Source organism: Schistocerca gregaria, chromosome X (assembly GCF_023897955.1).
Source record: "Schistocerca gregaria isolate iqSchGreg1 chromosome X, iqSchGreg1.2, whole genome shotgun sequence".
NCBI classification, from domain to species: Eukaryota; Metazoa; Arthropoda; class Insecta; order Orthoptera; family Acrididae; genus Schistocerca; species Schistocerca gregaria.
Window position 1 is genome coordinate 647362088 of NC_064931.1, and position 17983 is coordinate 647380070.

Here is a 17983-nt window from a genome sequence, read left to right on the forward strand (position 1 = left end):
CGGGTGATGCTTTCTAATTCAGTACGGATTTGTGGAGAGGAGCTTTCCTGCCTCAAGGAAATTAATTATATTTGAATTTAAAATATGCTCAGGAATTGTGCAGTAAACCAACATTAAGGTCATTGGCTTGTAATTTTTCCAGTCCACTTTTTTTACTCATCATATGTATGAGAGTCACCTGTTTTTTCCAGTTGCTTGTGATTTTTGGTGGGTGAGAGATCTCTGACCAATGCAATCTAAATAAGAGGACAGTGCCAAAGAGTACTCTCTGAAAACTGATTTGGGATTTCATCTGGCACCTTATCTGTTTTCAACTCTTGCAGCTGCTTACAAAACCAGGGATGCATATTTCTGTACTGTCCATACAGGAGTCTGTATGATAGTCAAACAACGGTATGTTGATATAATACTCCTGTATGAATGATTTTTTAAATGCAACATTCAAAATTTAATCTTTCCTTTTGCTATCTTCTATTGCAGCACCAGACTGGTTGCCATATGTCTCTATAGAACCCTCTGACCTGCTTAAGAGTTTTATGTAGGACCATAATATTCTTGAATTCTCGGCAAGGTCTTTTATTAATCTATCACAGTGCAAGTTGCATGTTTTGTGCTTTGACCTTTCCTTAGCTGCACAAATTTCTGCAACTTCTGCCTGCCAATATTTCTGCATTCTTTTTTCAATTGAGAGTGTATCAGTTGCTGTTTCTTCAGAATTTACTGAGTTTTGTTATTAAACTGTGGTGGGTCTTTTCTGTCCTTAATCCACTTACTTTGCATGTAATTCTCAAGAGCAAGATTCACAATCAGTTTAAACTTCACCTGTAATTCCTCTACATCTGTCATGTTGGAACTAAATGATTGCATTGATTGTTTAAGGGGGATGCTAATAACTGCTTATCTGTTCATTTCAGCTTAAAAACTCCACTGACCACCCTGATGGATTTTTTAACTTTACTAACCATCATCACTATGATGATGTCATGGACACTAATCCTTACTCAGTAAATGTCTGAAGATGGCCTTGTGAGCCGAACTAGTGCTTTTCATTTATTACTGATCCATGTGTCTGTGCTGACTCTGTTGGTAGGGCCAGGTCCATATCTACAAGCTCTAAAATATTTCCATTGGGTGTATGTCGTCAAATTAGCTGCTCAATACAGTTTTTGGAGAATGTGTTCAGAACTACTTTACTAGATCTCTGTGTACCACCTGAATTCATTGATGTCACAGTTTATGCTGAGTAGGTTAAAGTCATCTCCAACTAATACTGCATTAATCAAATGAAATTATGTGGCTCTAGAGACTTTTTCAAGTTTCAAACATGTATGATGTGTATATGCAGACTGAAGTGACGAATGAAAATTCATACCAAGGCTGGGATTTGAACCCAGATATCATGAGATCTGTGACATGGATTCTAATCTTGGCCTTGATACAAATTTTCATTTGTCACTTAATTTGGGATATATACATAATATTGCATTATTGGTGTACTTACTTCGAATGATTCTTCAACTGTTAAGCAGAATCAGTTGTAAAATACCAGACAATTAACTTGAGTTCATTTAGGTTTGTTATTTGCATCCAGATAACTTTTCAGACTCAATTTTGACCTCAATAGACATATTATTTTTGTTGGTTACAATCAACACTCCCCCTCCTGTGATGTCTAATCTGTCTTTTAAATGTACACTCCATGCCTTGCTAAATATTTTGGAGCTTTTTACTCTAGGTTTCAACCAGCTCTCAGTTCTGACTGTAATTTGAGTGTAACAGCTTTCATGGAAAGTGGTAAATTCAGGGGCTTTATTACAAAAGGTTCGGCAATTTACTGTTAAAGTCGTGCGATTCAAATGTCTTTAATATTTATGGGATCTGATTAGAATCTTACAATTCTTCAACCCTTAATGTAGCCAAGCCTATCACAGAATCAGCAGAGCCTCTGGTTGAGACCCTCCACTCTGCTCAAAACCAAGCAACCCTGATCAATTCTGTGTATGATCCTGCAAATTATAACTTGTACTTGCACTACTTCTCCAATATGTCTGTGTGAACTGAAAATAGCATCAGAACCCAAGCGACAGGCCTCATTGGTATCATCATAAGCCATGACCTGCAGATAACTGCACTCTGCACTCTCGATTGCCACAGACAGCGCCTCCTCCACATCTCCTGCGAGATCCCTCGGCAGACATACTGAATGCACATTATGCATCTGACATTGGAGCTGCTGATAACTGTCATACCCTTACCCCCATGTGTGCCTTCTTGGGCTCTTCAGAAGATGCAGCCTTGGCAGCAGAGCCCTTGAATGAAAAATGCAACACTTCTTGAGGTGACCTATGAGATGCAACAGTTTCCCTACTGCCGCTGCTCCCTTAGGCAGCAGCATGCAGGTGGCGCACCAGCTGCTCACAAACTATGGGCAGCTCCTCCTGTTTCCACACACAGGGTGCATACTCCCTATCCATCCTACTACTAAAATTCTGATGCAAACATAAGTACAAAAAAGCCCTGTTGTCTTTTGGGCACAGATTTGCACTACCAAACTTGTTAAAAACACAAATGCAAGTACTACCGCAGATTGTCACTGACACTACTTCACTGCACACCGTCAGAAAAGGAACTGCTAGTGTAGGTGGCTACATTACTATTTTCGGAAGTAACTGGTTGTGGTGCTGCAGGTGAAGTGAAGGTGCACTACAAAAACTACAAGCTACAAAGAATAAAAACAATTTGAAAAAATAAGACCTGATGTCTACACTGATTTGCACTATCAAACTTTTTAAAAACAAAAACGCAAGCTACTTCAGTGAGACAGTCACTAAAGCACTTCATAGCACACTGCCGGACAAAGAAACAGCTTTATAGATAACAGGGAATGCTGTTCTGAATGGACCGCGTATTAAAGTAAGATAAACACTTTGTGTCAATTTAACACACTATGCAGTCAAACACCATAAAGAGGCTGATTTGGTAGAATTTGGGTTTGTAGTAAAATTCTTGAACAGAAAGAATTAGAAATCCCCTTCTGTTTTGTTGTAACCTGTTTCACTAGTGTAAGGTTTTATACAAATACAAAAGCAAATTTTCTATGAAGTGAAATATTTTTACTTAATGGCCTACATCCTTCTGATAAGTGAATGTATACTGGCAAAGATAAGCAGAAATACATTGACAGATTTATTTTAGCAATGCTGTTTATCTCTTACATTCAGAAGGGACTATATGGGAAAATGAGGTACAAAAAGCTATTTGTGCATGCTTCTCTGAAAGTCATAAAATATCATTGAGCTTTGCTAGCTATGTTATATAAAAACCAATTTTCATAAGTTCTGTATATTTTTCAGGTCACACACACACACACACACACACACACACACACACACACACACACACTCATTTACTGAACCCTTTTCAGATATCTAACACTAATTTAGAAAAGGCCAGACAGTCACTAAATCATGATATCTACAGGAGTGAACACCATTAAAAAGTTCATTGGATTCTGTGTAAGCATATCTAAAATGTGTTAACAACGTTGAATGATGGGCAAAAAACTAAAGAATTTAGATAAAGATTAATGGGTAAAATATAAGTTATAAAATAGTTTTACTAATGAGAAAATTTCATAGACAACACAGTACAGCTGCAAACATATTTAAAGTTCAGAGTGACAGCATAAACGTGTATAAAATCTTAAGCTCCAAGTTCACAATTCAATGTTCAAAATCGAAATATGCATTTCTAACAGAAAAAATTAAATGATAAACTCTAAATTTAACTCATTGGGTTCTGTGGGACCATTTGAGCTTAAGTTATCTGTTACTCTGTGAATGCTAAATTACTGCAAGGAATGCAACACACACTTCTAAATACTGTGTTTGGACTCTGGATTCTTGATGTATCGCATCTCTACTGCACAAAGTGAAAATAGTCAGTCTCACACTAGCTAACACTTTCTGATGTTTGTCTTCGGTGTGGGGCATACTTGACCTCAGAGCACTGTATAACTGCTTCCTGGGCAGCCACATGACTCTTAGATAATTTATAAAACATTTAGCTATAATATCTAGAGCATTACACTTTCATTATTTAAGGCAACTATTTCAGCCACAGATGGTGGTACAGGCTGTATGGTCATCACAGTTTCTCATACTAGAACATAATTACCTGGAAGATACTTGTTATAACCTTTAATCACCAATACTTGTGTGGATATTCAAACACTCTCACTTAGAAACAATAGCTGGTTACACGATAACAACTCAGTATCTCATATTCGACTGCCGTGCCGTGACATGCGGCCGGCGCCGTTCGTAGCTAGGTGGCACTCCCGCGCTCAGCCGAGTTGCGGAGCGCCTCTATCGCCGTTTGCGCGTACTGTCGTGGCGGCACTGTTAAATGTCGTGGCACTGTCACAACACTTTTCCCCCCTTGAAAAAAAAAAAAACACCACTCACTTCCTTGGAGATGTGGACAGTGCGGAGACATCCAAGGCCTCTTGTGAGGCCCCGAGAAGATCCCTCATAGAGACACGAGAATATGGTCAAAAATGTCCAGGATGGAAGCTCGTGCGTGGAACGTGCCTCCTGGACGAGATGATGGGTGAAAACTCCGGAACAGCATCCATAGGTGTTGTGGACCTGGGGGTGTGATCCAGCGGGATGGGTCCCGGAGAAGGCGGCGTTGCGACTGGGGCCGGTTCCGGCGTACTCGGAAGCAGTAGTGATGTCAGCTTCATCAACACATACGGTAGATCGGCAGCAGCAACAGGACTGGCTTCTTGGGCTGGTGGAGGCGAAGGAAGGGGCGGTGGCACCAGCGTGGCCACCACTCGTGGGCGCATCTGGTCGTAATGGCGAACAACCATGCTGTCGTCCGTACGTATTTCACAAAACCGGCGGCTGCGAAGAGCCTGGACCACCCCTGGAATCCATTTAGGGCGAGATCCATACCCTCGTGCCCACACATCGGTGCCCACCGAGTATTTTCCCGCACTAGGGGACACAGCACAAGGCCTGACAGGGTGAAGCGGGTGCAGTAGAGTGTGCAGTTGGCGGCCATGCAAGAGTTCAGCAGGGCTGCGATCACCCAGAGGCGTGAAGCGATAAGAACTCAGAAATTGCAGCAGAGCGTCATCTGTGGAAAAATCACTAAGGAATTTTTTCATCTGGCTTTTGAAAGTGCAGACAAGGCGCTCTGCCTCCCCATTCGATTGCAGATGGAAGGGCGGTGCTGTAACATGATGAATGTCTTGTCCAGTACAAAAATCACGGAAGGCCTGCGAAGAGAACTGAGGGCCATTGTCTGTGACGATTGTGGATGGAAGACCTTCTAGCGCAAAGATTTTGGACAAGGCATCGTCGCCACAGTGGTGGGCGACAGACATCGAACAACAAATGGAAACTTCGAGAAGGCGTCAATCAACAGTAGCCAATAAGTACCGAGGAAGGGGCCGGCAAAGTCAGAGTGCACCCGTTCCCATGGCTGCGCTGGATCAGGCCACGGAGAGGGCATTGTACAAGGTGCAGCCAGTTGTTGAGCACACTGACCACACGCAGCAACCATGTGGGCGATGTCTGAATCAATACCGGGCCAATAAACGCGCCTGCGGGCCAGGCACTTAGTCCAAGAAATACCCCAATGACCTTCATACAACAGTTTGAAAACATCTGGCATCTGAGGCTGGCACCACGACCCGTGGAGATGCGCCATCTGTGGCCAGAAGAACAACACTATCACGAACAGACAGATGAAGGCGCAAGGCATGGTAATTGCGAAGTGGATCCGATGCCCGGCCCTTGGTCCTGTCCGGCCAACCCCATTGAACAAAACCGATCACCTGACACAGGACTGGGTCCCACGCAGTAGCCGACGTGACCTGCGAACCTGTAAGTGGAAAACCCTCAACCGCACGACGTTCTTCCTCATCAGTGTGGAAACAGAGTAGTTCATCACGATCGAAAACCAGGTCGGGGCCCATCGGCAATCACGACAATGTGTCAGCGTTGGCGTGCTGGGCCGTGGGGCGATAGTGAATCTCATAGTGAAAACGACACAAGTATAAGGCCCAACATTGCAGGTGGTGAGCTGCCTTATCCAGAAGCGACGCTGATGGGCTGAACAGGGAGACCAGCGGCTTGTGGTCGGTGATGAGGTGAAACTTAGAACCATACAAAAAAACGCTGAACTTTTTTAGAGCATAAATGATAGTGAGTGCCTCCTTTTCGATTTGAAAGTAACCCTGTTGTGCATTGTTGAGGGTCTTGGAAGCATAGGCGATGTGTCGTTCCGACCCATCCTCATACCGATGGGCGAGAACAGCCCCTAGGCCATACTGTGATGCGTCAGTCGCCAGAACCAAGTGCTGACCCGGATGGAATGTGGCAAGACAAGGCGCCAACTACAAATGAGCCTTCAGGCAGACAAAAGCCTGCTCACACTCGTCGGACCAACAGAAAGGGATGTTTTTGCGTAACAGCTGATGCAGAGGATGAGCTACTGCCACTGTGGATGCAATGAATTTGTGATAATAAGCAATCTTGCCTAAAAACGCCTGAAGTTCTTTGACCGTAGATGGCCGGGGTAGAGCGTTAATTGCCACAACGTGCTGACGTAGAGGACGTATACCCTCACAGGACAAGTGGAAACCAAGATACACAATGGATTGCACCTCAACCCAGCCGAATGCAAAACCCGAAACAGTGAACGCAAATTGCGAAGGTGCTCCTCAGTTGAGGCCCCCGTGACAACAATGTCATCCAGATAGTTTATGCAGCTGGGAACGGAAGCCGTGAGCTGTTCCAAAAAACGCTGAAAAATGGCCGGCGTGCTAGCGACGCCAAATGGTAACCACTGGTACTGATACAACCCACAAGGAGTGTTGATGACGAGAAATTCCTTGGAAGAAGCATCCAACGGCAACTGATGGTACGCCTCTGATAAGTCAAGTTTGGAAAAGAACTGCCCCCCAGCGAGCTTGGTAAATAACTCCTCAGGACGGGGAAGAGGATAAGTGTCAATGAGGCTCTGAGCGTTGACAGTGGCTTTAAAATCACCACACAAATGCAGAGATTGGCAATTCCCATTCGCTGGAGGTAACAGGAAGGAGAATCCCTGAAGCTGTTAACCTGTCTATCTCAGCCTTGACAGATGCACGCATTGCCACCGGAATAGGGCGTGCCCGGAAGAACTTAGGGCAAGCTGAAGGTTTAAGAGTAATGTGGACTTCAAAATCCTTGGCACGACCCAGACCAGCAGAGAACACGGACACAAATTCAGAACACAATCCGTCCAGCTGTTGATACGGAATATCCTCATATCTGAGGTGCACATCATCATCAATGGAGAACCCGAACAACTGGAAAGCATCATAACCGAACAGGTTTTCAGTGCCCGCATGATCTACCACATAAAACGTGAGGGGCCTAACAACAGACTTGTAGGCAGTGGAAGCATCAAACTGGCCAATGATAGGAATTTTCTGTTTATTATAAGTTCTCAGATTTCGCGTAACTGGAGAGAAAGGAGGGGAGCCCAACTCCAAACAAGTGCGAGAATTAATGAGAGTTACTGCAGAGCCAGTGTCCACTTGCATGCGGATGTCTTTATCCAGAAAACGAACAGTAACAAACAACTTATTTGTTTGAGAAAGCACACAGTGAACATCCATGTCCGATGCCTCGTCCTCATCGACAGGAACTGTAGGGGACTGACACACAGAAGCAATGTGGCCTTTTTTCCTACATGAATTACACGTGGCCCAACATTTTGGACACGCGGCCCTGTCGTGCTGTACAAAACAACGTGGACAAGAAGGAAGTGCAGAACGAATCTGCTTCTGTGGTTGCTGGTTTCGCTGCGAGCATTGCAGCCCAAAGCGACGTTGTTTACGGGAGTGAACCACCGTCAAATCTTCGTTCTCCTGTGAAACAGGCAAATTGTCCGTGTCGAAAGTTGACTGTACAGCACCTACATCACACCATGTGTCTATTTGCGCACCAGCACCGTGAGACACTTCAAAAGATTGAGCGATGCTTAGAACTTCCGACAACGACGGGTTTGGCAGTTGTAGGGCATGTTGCCGAACTTCTTTATCAGGAGCAAGCCATAGAATAGCATCTCTAACCACTGAATCAGCATAAGACTCATGATGAGTGTCTGTGACAAACTGACATTTCCTACTCAGACCGTGTAGTTCCGCCACCCAAGCCCGGTACGATTGATGGGGCTGTTTACGACACTGGTAGATCACCATGCGGGCGGCAACGACATGGGTGTTTTTTCGCTAATAGTTAGACAATAAGTCACACATTTCTTGGAAGGACAGAGAGGCAGGTTCCCGCAGAGGGGCTAACTGAGATAGCACCTGATAGATCCGTGGGGAAATCAAAGATAGAAATAACGACTTACACATAGGAGTGTCGACAACACCGAAAGCCAAGAAATGTTGCCGCAAACGCTTCTCATAATCCTTCCAGTCTTCAGCGGCCTCGTCATAAGGAGGGAATGGAGGCGGAGAAGAGGAAGACAGATGATGAGTAAGCGATGTCGACAACGCCTGAATCGCAGCCGTCAGCTGTGTTTGTTGTGCCTGAATAGCAGCCATCAGCTGTGTTTGTTGTTCAATGAGCGCTTGCATAAGCTGTCCTGTGTCTGCCCCGTCACGAACCCACAAATCCACAACGCAGTGAAAATATCCGACCTCGTTGCCAAAAAGTGTTATAACCTTTAATCACCAATAATTGTGTGGATATTCAAACACTCTCACTTAGAAAAAATAGCTGGTTACATGATAACAACTCAGCATCTCGTATTCGACTGCCGTGCTGTGACATGCTGCTGGTGCCGTTCGTAGCTAGGTGGCGCTCAGCCGAGTTGCGAAGTGCCTCTATCGCTGTTTGCGTGTACTGTCGTGGCGGCACTGTTAAATGTCGGGGCACTGTCACAACAATACTAGTTTGGAGAAGGGTACTGTCTTGTAACATTTACTTGAACATGAATATTTTGAGTAATTTTGCACTCCTCGTTGGTGGTCTTACATTTCAGTGAGATTAGTTGTATTCTATACTACTAGGCTGTAGCTAGGATACTATTCTAAGCATCTAGTGTATAACTTGAGGTCTGGGCTGTTTATATTGTGTGCATTTAAGATCATCTTGAATAGGAATTACATAAATAAAGTGTGTTATAGGATAGACCTAAACTCACGAGTTAGAGAGGATACTGAGTAGTACAAAGGTGCATAAAAAAAGGTAGAAAGTGCTTCGGCTTGGGACAAAGTACTATGTTAGAGAGAGAGAGAGAGAGAGAGAGAGAGAGAGAGAGAAAGAGAGAAAGATATCTGATGGAAAGACAATGAATTCTTCCAAATGAAGTTTCAGAAAGACTACTATTTCTATCAGTGCTTTACTTTTGTGCTTTCAGTGTGATCTGTCTAGGTGAGACACTGATCTAGTGTCACCCCCAATTGTTTTTAAATGATATACAACTGGATTTCTTTGCCTCTCAAACATAGCGTTAACTTGAGTCTTCTGTATCAGGAATGCTTTTCTATGCATTTAGCCAACATTATCGCTTGGGTCATATCAGGGAATAATATTATCTTTCATGTTTTTGCCAGACTTTTAGTTTTGTTTAGCATATTCTGAAGGTGTGTGTTAGTGGTGATTCAATCAGTGTTGCAAGAAAAATTTATTGGACTGTGCGAATGTGTTGTTTAGATTGTGTGATAGCCATGTATGAGTTGAACAGAACTGGACCTAGTTCTGACCAGTGCGCCAATTTGTTCACTTTTAGTATTTACCTTTACTTTAAATGATCTCCTCAATTGATGACTTTTTTGAGTTTTACTGTTTGCCCTGGAAATTGCTGTGTGTACAGTTAGTACAGCAGATGAGTATAAGAGCTATGTTAAAAACTTTTGGCTCATTGGGTAATACAAGTCCACAGAACTCTTTGTGGTTGAACACTGCTTCAGCAACCCCCATTAACTGTTAGATGGGAGAGTGGTCTTATTGGAAAAACAACTAAAAGATCAGCTGAATTTGTTCATTCTTGATGAGATGCTGAATGGTTTTGGGTGTGAGCCATTCATAAAGTTTAGTCATACTTGGTACCAGGCTGTAAGTTTGAGAAAGGATAGGGTCTTCACCAAGTTTCACTATCATGACCTCACAGGAATGTTCCCATAACTTAGGGAAGCAGTGCAGTGAATTAATATGAGTGAAGATTCTCATGATATAAATGATTGACAGTGGCAGTAAGTTTTCCAGCTGCTCAATGGTTAGACTGTACTGTCTAAAGGAGTGTATTCCTTTTAGCAGTTTCATTGTTTTTAATACATCTTACGATGTCAGGAGCATTAGTGTGTCTTTTCATTGACATCTGCTGCCTCATAATGTGTTTTGTGGCCCCTGTCATAAGTCTTTACAGACTGGACTCATCTTTTAAAGGTGTATGCAAAGGTACTTTTATAAATCATGATGAATATAAGGCTGTGCTTACTATGCAGAGGGGGGGTATCTCATGCATCCTTATGTGAATGTCTTGGTGGCGGTGTAGGTACATGGTGGTGAGTTATTGCTCATTTAATGGAGATTGCTACCACATCTGCTGTGTCAGCCAGTCGTTATGGTTACATTAAAATGCACATTGTTTAGGATCTGCATGTCACCGCAGAGAGTAATTTAATAATTGCAGATCATTTCTCAAACTGTACCTCCATTTTGATGATAATCAGCCTGCAGATCTTGTTCCAAATCAAAATATGCCCTAAGCTCACCTTTCACAAGCTGGTCCGCCTTCTGTTGAGCTCTTATTTCAAAGGTTTGTTTACCTTCTGCATTCTTTGGTTTCGAATGCTGTTCTTGCCCATTGCATGGTGTGGTGTGTTGTGGCATTGGAGAGCCAGTAACCTGTCCATAGGTGCTTATGTGGTTAGCATGTAATTGTCATATTTATCTAACCTATTTTAACCACCATTTGTAGTAACTTATTTCTTGTTTCCTCTTTCCTATCTCTATCCTGCTTCTGATGTTTGTCCACTTGTCCCTAGTTTTAGTTTTACTGTTGGGGGTTGAAGTTTTATATTTTCTGCACAGTCTTGTAAGGTCCTCTTTGTGCATTTTTTTTGTGGATGTGGGGGGTGGAGAGGGTCATTCAGCTAATTCATGTTCTCCAGAACATCAAATGCACCTGGTGGGCATAGTGCAGTTCTCGGCAGCTTGAGACAGACCTTAGTTGTTGCAGTGATATGGCATTCCCTTTTGTCTTAGTTATCTTGCCAATATAGCACCTTTTTGACATCCAAAATTTTTCTGCTTTTGATGTATTTCACAAAACTGCTAGATAAATGCCTGGGTTTTGCGTAACCACTGCACTTCCACTGTGGCACTGATTTTGAAACCTAGCCCAACAAAATAGCCTTGAAGTCGTCTACATCCATTTTGAGCAGAAAGTTCCTGAAAACCACTTTCAGGGATATATTTGCAGCTGTTGAGAGCCTGAAGAATGTTCATTCTTTTGTGGGAATGTCTTTTTGATGGCTATAAAATGCATTGGTTCCAGCTGTTGGCTTTCTGGAGCATTAGAACTTACTTATGTCTTAAGCTTTGTTGTCTCCCCTTTCCTTCAAAGAGAGTGATTTCTTGCTTCAGTATTTGTTTAGTTGGACCTAGTTCCTTGGATGGGTCTGATAATACCTGTTTGTATGCCGTTCATCTCTCTGGTTTTTCTATATTCTGCAACAAGTTATTCTGCAGATGTCAAGAATGAGTAGACCTCCAGGAGGAGCATATCCTGCAAAGGATTGCTCTCTGATGAATGATTATTCCTGGTGACATTGAAGCCAGCTACTGGAAAGTGCTCCCAAGTAAGCGATACTCCTCTCTCCCTTATCCAATTACTGAAAAGTGCAGGCAGTGGTTATAAGACTGCAAAAAAAAAAAAGTTTAGTATTATCTTGAGTGGAGTGGCAAACACTAATGACATACCAAGTGTCATTAGGTGTCTGATGATGTGCCCAAAAATGTACCTTAACTCACCAGTAACAGCCACAATTTATTTGTCAATCTTTTGGGGAGCACTTGGAGTGAAATGTCCAGTTTGCTGAGTGTGAAGTCGAGTCCCCACACTCTGGTCCTTACAATGAAGATGTGACACTTTTTTTTAAAAGCAGCCACTCCACACGTAATATGGGTTCTGTCTCAGTCCTTTTACAACATAATTAAAAGCAAGCACTGCTGAGTCCCATGTTATAACCCAGTTGTGAATAATATGCAACTACTCAGTCCTTTTAAATTCACTCTCTTTCTTCCCATTTGGTGCAATACTGAAATTCCTCTCCAGAACACACTACATTGCTCATAGAAACCCATTGTAAGTCTTTGCTAACATGTCATATTTATTTCTTAAGAGGTGATCACCCATCAGTGAGATTGACCCAATGTATCAAACTGACTTTCAAACCACAGATTTTAAAAAAAAAAAAAAAAAAAAAAAAAACTCTTTTTCCACAATTGTGGCTGTTCAGAAAGGATGCATTAATAATTTGCTGTGGCAATAGTTTCAGCTTTACAATACAAATTAGGCATCTTAACCTATAATGGTACTACATATATTGGTAGCTCAGTTACCATTACTATTTAATTTACTATCTTCACTTCAAAACATATAGAACTTGTAATAACTTCTTTGAATTTGACTTCAGACGAATTTAGCTTCCAGAGCAGAGTTTTCTAAGAAAAGGTACTGCAACTGCAAAATGTGACATCATTAACTTTAAACTGAGTGTGTCTAAAAAAAAATAGATAAATCATCAGTTTTAGTTATTGTAAACCAAGTGCCATGAAATTTTATATAAATTACTTTCAAAATACTGTCAGTCAAACTGTGCAATAAAAAGTTGTTATGTAACATATATTTTTAAAAAGTTAAGTATTCAGTGTAACCCTCCTCAACTTCTTAACACCAGCAGTGACTTACACACAGCTGTGGTGCACATGCAAAAGTCTGCACTTGTCTCGCCTCATCACACCTGGTGTAATTTTCATAGATGGAGTGAAATTCCACATCTAAAGAGCCAGTTGCTACAAAATAAGCATCTATGAGTAAATACAACATTTCTCCAATTATGACACTTAAATTTAATCTAGGCTTTCTCTTTAAGTTATTACTAATATTTAAAAATTCTGCTATAACATTGTGTTACTTTTGTTTTTTTCTTTATTCTAAAGACCAAAACTATTTTATATTAAATCACATATTCAGAACCCTTGTGGTTAAAAATGTTTATCACATGGCATTCTTGACAATCAACACTGAATGCATGCAATATCACAACTTTGATATTTTGTTGCTCTGTGAATCAGTGTTCTGTCAGTCTGACAAAGTGTCTGTACTATTAAGCCTCCACTTTTGAAGAAATATTCCATTCTGGAGGCATAATGCTCATTCATTTAGCGCCCCATAGCTAAAGAAGCTTATTAACTGTGGCACACTGGCCCATGTGAATTAACATTAGTGCACTGTACTTCAAGTAGTACCTCTAACATGGATCTTAAACCATTTAATAGTGAATTTCAAGGCCAGTAACTGATGCCATCATTTTCTTAGCTGAATATCTCTCACTTTGAAAATGGCCCCATTAAACCACCAAAATGCTGCTGTATGGATAACTTTCTTTACTGACAGCTAGTTAAAGTCAAGTAGTTACCTTGTGGTCAACTGGAACATAATCACTTGATTGAAATTAGTTGTCTGTAAAGAGTATTATTCATACTGCAGCATTATGGTGATTTTCTTACAACATTTGTTGAATTCTTTAAAACTATGGAGAAAATATCTCACACTCTTTTCTATTTTGTTTTTCCTCATTTTCTAAAATCATCTTTGCAGGTGTGTATAAAAAGGTGCTTTCTACTCATTTTCTTACCAGAACTGTTGTTTAATGTAAACAAAATGCAAAGTTCTTTCCTACCATAAATTTCAATTGATATCCTCTTTTAGATCATTAGGTCTAGTAACTAAAATAAAAACTGCTAGTTGTTAAATTACAGAATTTTCATATTTCTAATTCAGTTGCTATATAATCACCCAGCAGCTATATGTTTGTTATTGTTACAGATATGGTTGAAAGATGCAGTTCAGTGCCGTAGCTGTGATATGACGTGTCACAAGAAATGTGTGGTGAAATGTCAGGTGAGCACTCTGTGTGAAGGTTCTCAAAAGACACCTACAGGGAACACATCCCTGCAAAGAAGCCCATCACCAACTCCACGACGAGCATCTGTTTTGCCTGAGATCATTACCAGTGTTGCTGATGGTGACAACAGTGAGGTACCTTTAATTTTCATCTTTATTGTTATAATGAAAGCTTTGTTCTCATTTATCTTCACAATGATTAAAAGTTCTGTTATCTGTAGAGTCAAATACTGATTAATATAGACCTTTAAAGTGCATCTATTGTTATGATGTCATTGTTGTTGGGAGGAATTGTTTTATTTAAAGCAGTTTCAGGAAATGTAATTCAGTAGTAATTTGAATATTGGACATATGACACTATTGGTGATATATATATATATATATATATATATATATATATATATATATATATATATATATATATATATATATATATATATATATATATATATATATATATATATATATATATATATATATAAACCTGTGATGCTGCAGTCTTTTATCAGTTACACTTTAAAATGGGTGACTCCAACTAAGTCATGTTTATATGCAAAGGTTTGATGGAGGTTTTGAGGTGCAGACTAGAATAACTATCAGGAAAAAATAAGAAAATTAAAAAAGTTGACTGACCATAAAACCTTTAGATTTTTACACTTAACAAGTGCCTGTTCAGTCATCAGTCTACAACTTAAACACTTGCGTAAGAATTTTGCATCCAACTTCCTTGTGTCTAATGAATTATACTTATGTTTCCATTGGTACAGCTGCTGTGAGTTAGAGTTAATGTATGTGGGAGAATCAAAAAGTAACTCACAGAAATCAGTTCACAAAAAAGGAGAAAACACTGTTCATCAGTAACACCAACATTCCCCAAACTGAAGTTCATATCCACCTTGGAAATTAATCCCAATTGATATGAGAAACAGTAAATACACTGCCAAGAAACTTTTTGTGTGTTCTCTTTTGTATTAGTTTCATCATTAATATGATATGATATATATGCTATGGTAATTTATTCTTTCCACTCAGATATTGTCAGGACATTGCTTTTTTGTTTATAATTTGGGTAGAATTATATTAATTACCAACTTCAGGCTACACATTAAACTGTAAATGATAGTATATTTCCTTAGCATCAGTACAGATGATTTCAAGAACATATGTTAATGAAATTTACAAGACGCCAGTGCTGAAAGTGTGAGGGAAAGAAAGACTAATTAGGCTACATCACATAACTATATACACATGACTGGGATAGCATTGAAATGCGAAGCTGTTGTTGCATTCGGTCAAAATTTGAAGATATTAGATATTTGTTCTGATAGGAGGATAGTCCATCAGACACAAACTGCATACTTTGATGAACAGAAAATATATCTTCCTTGAAAATTCATAAATATGATGCTCAATTAATTTCCTGGCAGCAGAATTAAAAAATGTGTTACAATAAAGAAATTGTTCGGTTCAGAGTTCTTTGTTTCAAAGGAATATGGCCAATGGAATTGTAAGACTCTCCCCAGTTTCTACCTTTTGTAGACAATAATTAATTTCCCTGCAGTTGATTTAAAGAAAGGAAAACACAACAAAAATTTTACTTGTGTTTTAAAAATGTGTCATATAGTAAGGTGCAGACAAAAAATATCTTCTACCTTCATGACCTAGTATGTTGTGTGGCTACAGCCATACATTTCATTACAAAGTTTCACAATGAAAGATACATCCAGAGCCAGCTCAATAGCACAGTTTTGATCCATGGCTCACAGTAATATTAGTTTTTGTACTGTCTTCACTATCTGTTTGACTGTATGCAAAATTTGCAAGTGTATTTGTGCATTCCCGTATTGCTAGAGATTTGTACATGCCATATGCACTTGAAACAAGTAATGAGACAATATATAAAGAAAATATAATAATTAAAATTTTCTTTCAGCTTATACTCACTCAATTTTAAACTGATACATATTGGATAAATTTGGAAATTCAAATGATATCCACAAAGTATGTCATGGCTCCTGTGAAACTGATTAGAGCAACACTTAGTGGGACTGTCTCACTATAACTTTCAGGTTGAAGATAACCTGTTACAAGCAGACAGTAGCTTTTTTTTCGTGAAGTTCTGGTTAACATGTCGTTTAATTATTTCAGTTGCATTGTTTTTAAAATAAGTCGTTGCTTGGCAAGTAGACATACTTTTCAGACCTCTGTGGGCCTCCCATAGTCTGGCGTTGTACCATTACCAGTTCGTTGTGCAGTATAAGCCATATGTGATGATATGCAAATGCTGCCATTACCTCAGTGAACAGCACAGCAGTCGGTAATCTGCTGTTTAGAGTGGGCAAAAAATACAAACCACTATATGCTGTCATATCTCTGTATTGTTTAGGGCACCAGATTTTCATCATTTCTCCTCAGAGCCCACAGTAGGCTATTTCAATGCTACCGTATTGGTCAAGGTTGCTGCCGGATGCACTACAAGAAATTTGTTGCATTCATGTTATTCTTGGGACCAAGAGCTGGGTGAAACCCATAGTAGAAACCTCCAAAATATTTAGTGAGCATATCAGAAAGACAGGTTAGGATCATAGGAATCAGTGTATTCATTGCACTCAACAAAATATTGTATGCATTGAGGTTAAATTTGAGTGTGACTGTGAAGTTTTCTGGATGCATATATCTAGTGTAGGTGAAATCAAGTTAATTGTTGGAGTTTATGCCAGCCATCTAATTCAGCTGTGACATTTTTAGAGTCATTCAAATAAAGTTTATACTCAGTAGCATGCAAATACATAGATCATGCAAATTAGTTTGAGTTGACTTTACCCTAATGAGTATAGACTGGGGCATTTATGGATTCACTGCAGGGGGCATGGACAGGCAGTCTTGTGAAGTGCTTTTGAACATGTCTCCCAAAAACTGTCTTGAGCCGCTAGTTTGACAGCCCACACACAATGGAAATATTTTAGACCTTGTGCCAGTGTAGAGACAGGGATTAGTGAACATGATGGTTACCAAAGTTAATAAATTCATCAAGAAGGTTAGAAGAATATTTTTGTTAGAAAGAGCAGATAAGCAGTTGTTAGCATCCCACTTAGACAATGAATGAATATCGTGTAGTTCCAGTATGATGGGCATAGAGCACTTGTGAACAAAGTTTAAATGGATTGTAAATCACGCTCTGGAGAAGTATGTGCTGAGTAAGTGGATTAAGAATAGCAAAGACCTGCTATGGTTTAATAACAGAATTCGGAAAATGCTGAGGGATCAAAGACTGTTACACTGTCCATTGAAAAGAGAATGTGCAATTAATGAGTGGCAAAAGTTAATAGAGATTCTTGTGTCTGTAAAAAGATCAATGTGTGAAGCATACGACAACTAAAACCATCATACTTTTAGCAAAAGATCTTATCAAGAACCAGAGAACATTCTAGTCCTACATAAAATTGCTAAGCAGGTTGAACACTTCTGTCCAGTCGCTTGTTGGCCAGTCTGGTGTGACAATAGAAAATAGCAAAAGGAAAGCTGAAGTTTCAAAATTTCACATTTTAGAAATCATTAATGCAGGAGGATCAAACAAACACACTGTCATTCGTCCATAATACAGACTCCTTTATGGAGGACTTACTAATAGACATCTCTGACATAAAGAAGCAACAGAAAGAGTTGAAAACAAATAACTCACCAGGTTCAGCTGGACATTCAGTTTGGTTTTATGAAGAATACTCTACGGCATTGGCCCGTTACTTAGCTTGCATTTATCGTGAATCTCTCGCAC

The 17983-nt window shown here is 40.1% G+C and overlaps 1 protein-coding gene across 3 annotated transcripts in view; it reads left to right on the plus strand.

Annotated features, from left to right (window-relative positions):
- Positions 1–17983, plus strand: part of LOC126298664 (PDZ domain-containing protein 8) — a 209634-nt gene that overhangs the window by 158561 nt on the left and 33090 nt on the right. For all 3 annotated transcript variants that reach the window (XM_049990091.1, XM_049990090.1, XM_049990089.1), the window contains one exon: positions 14131–14343. In XM_049990091.1, coding sequence (XP_049846048.1) covers positions 14131–14343 — 213 coding nt within the window. The remainder of the gene's footprint in view (positions 1–14130; positions 14344–17983) is intronic.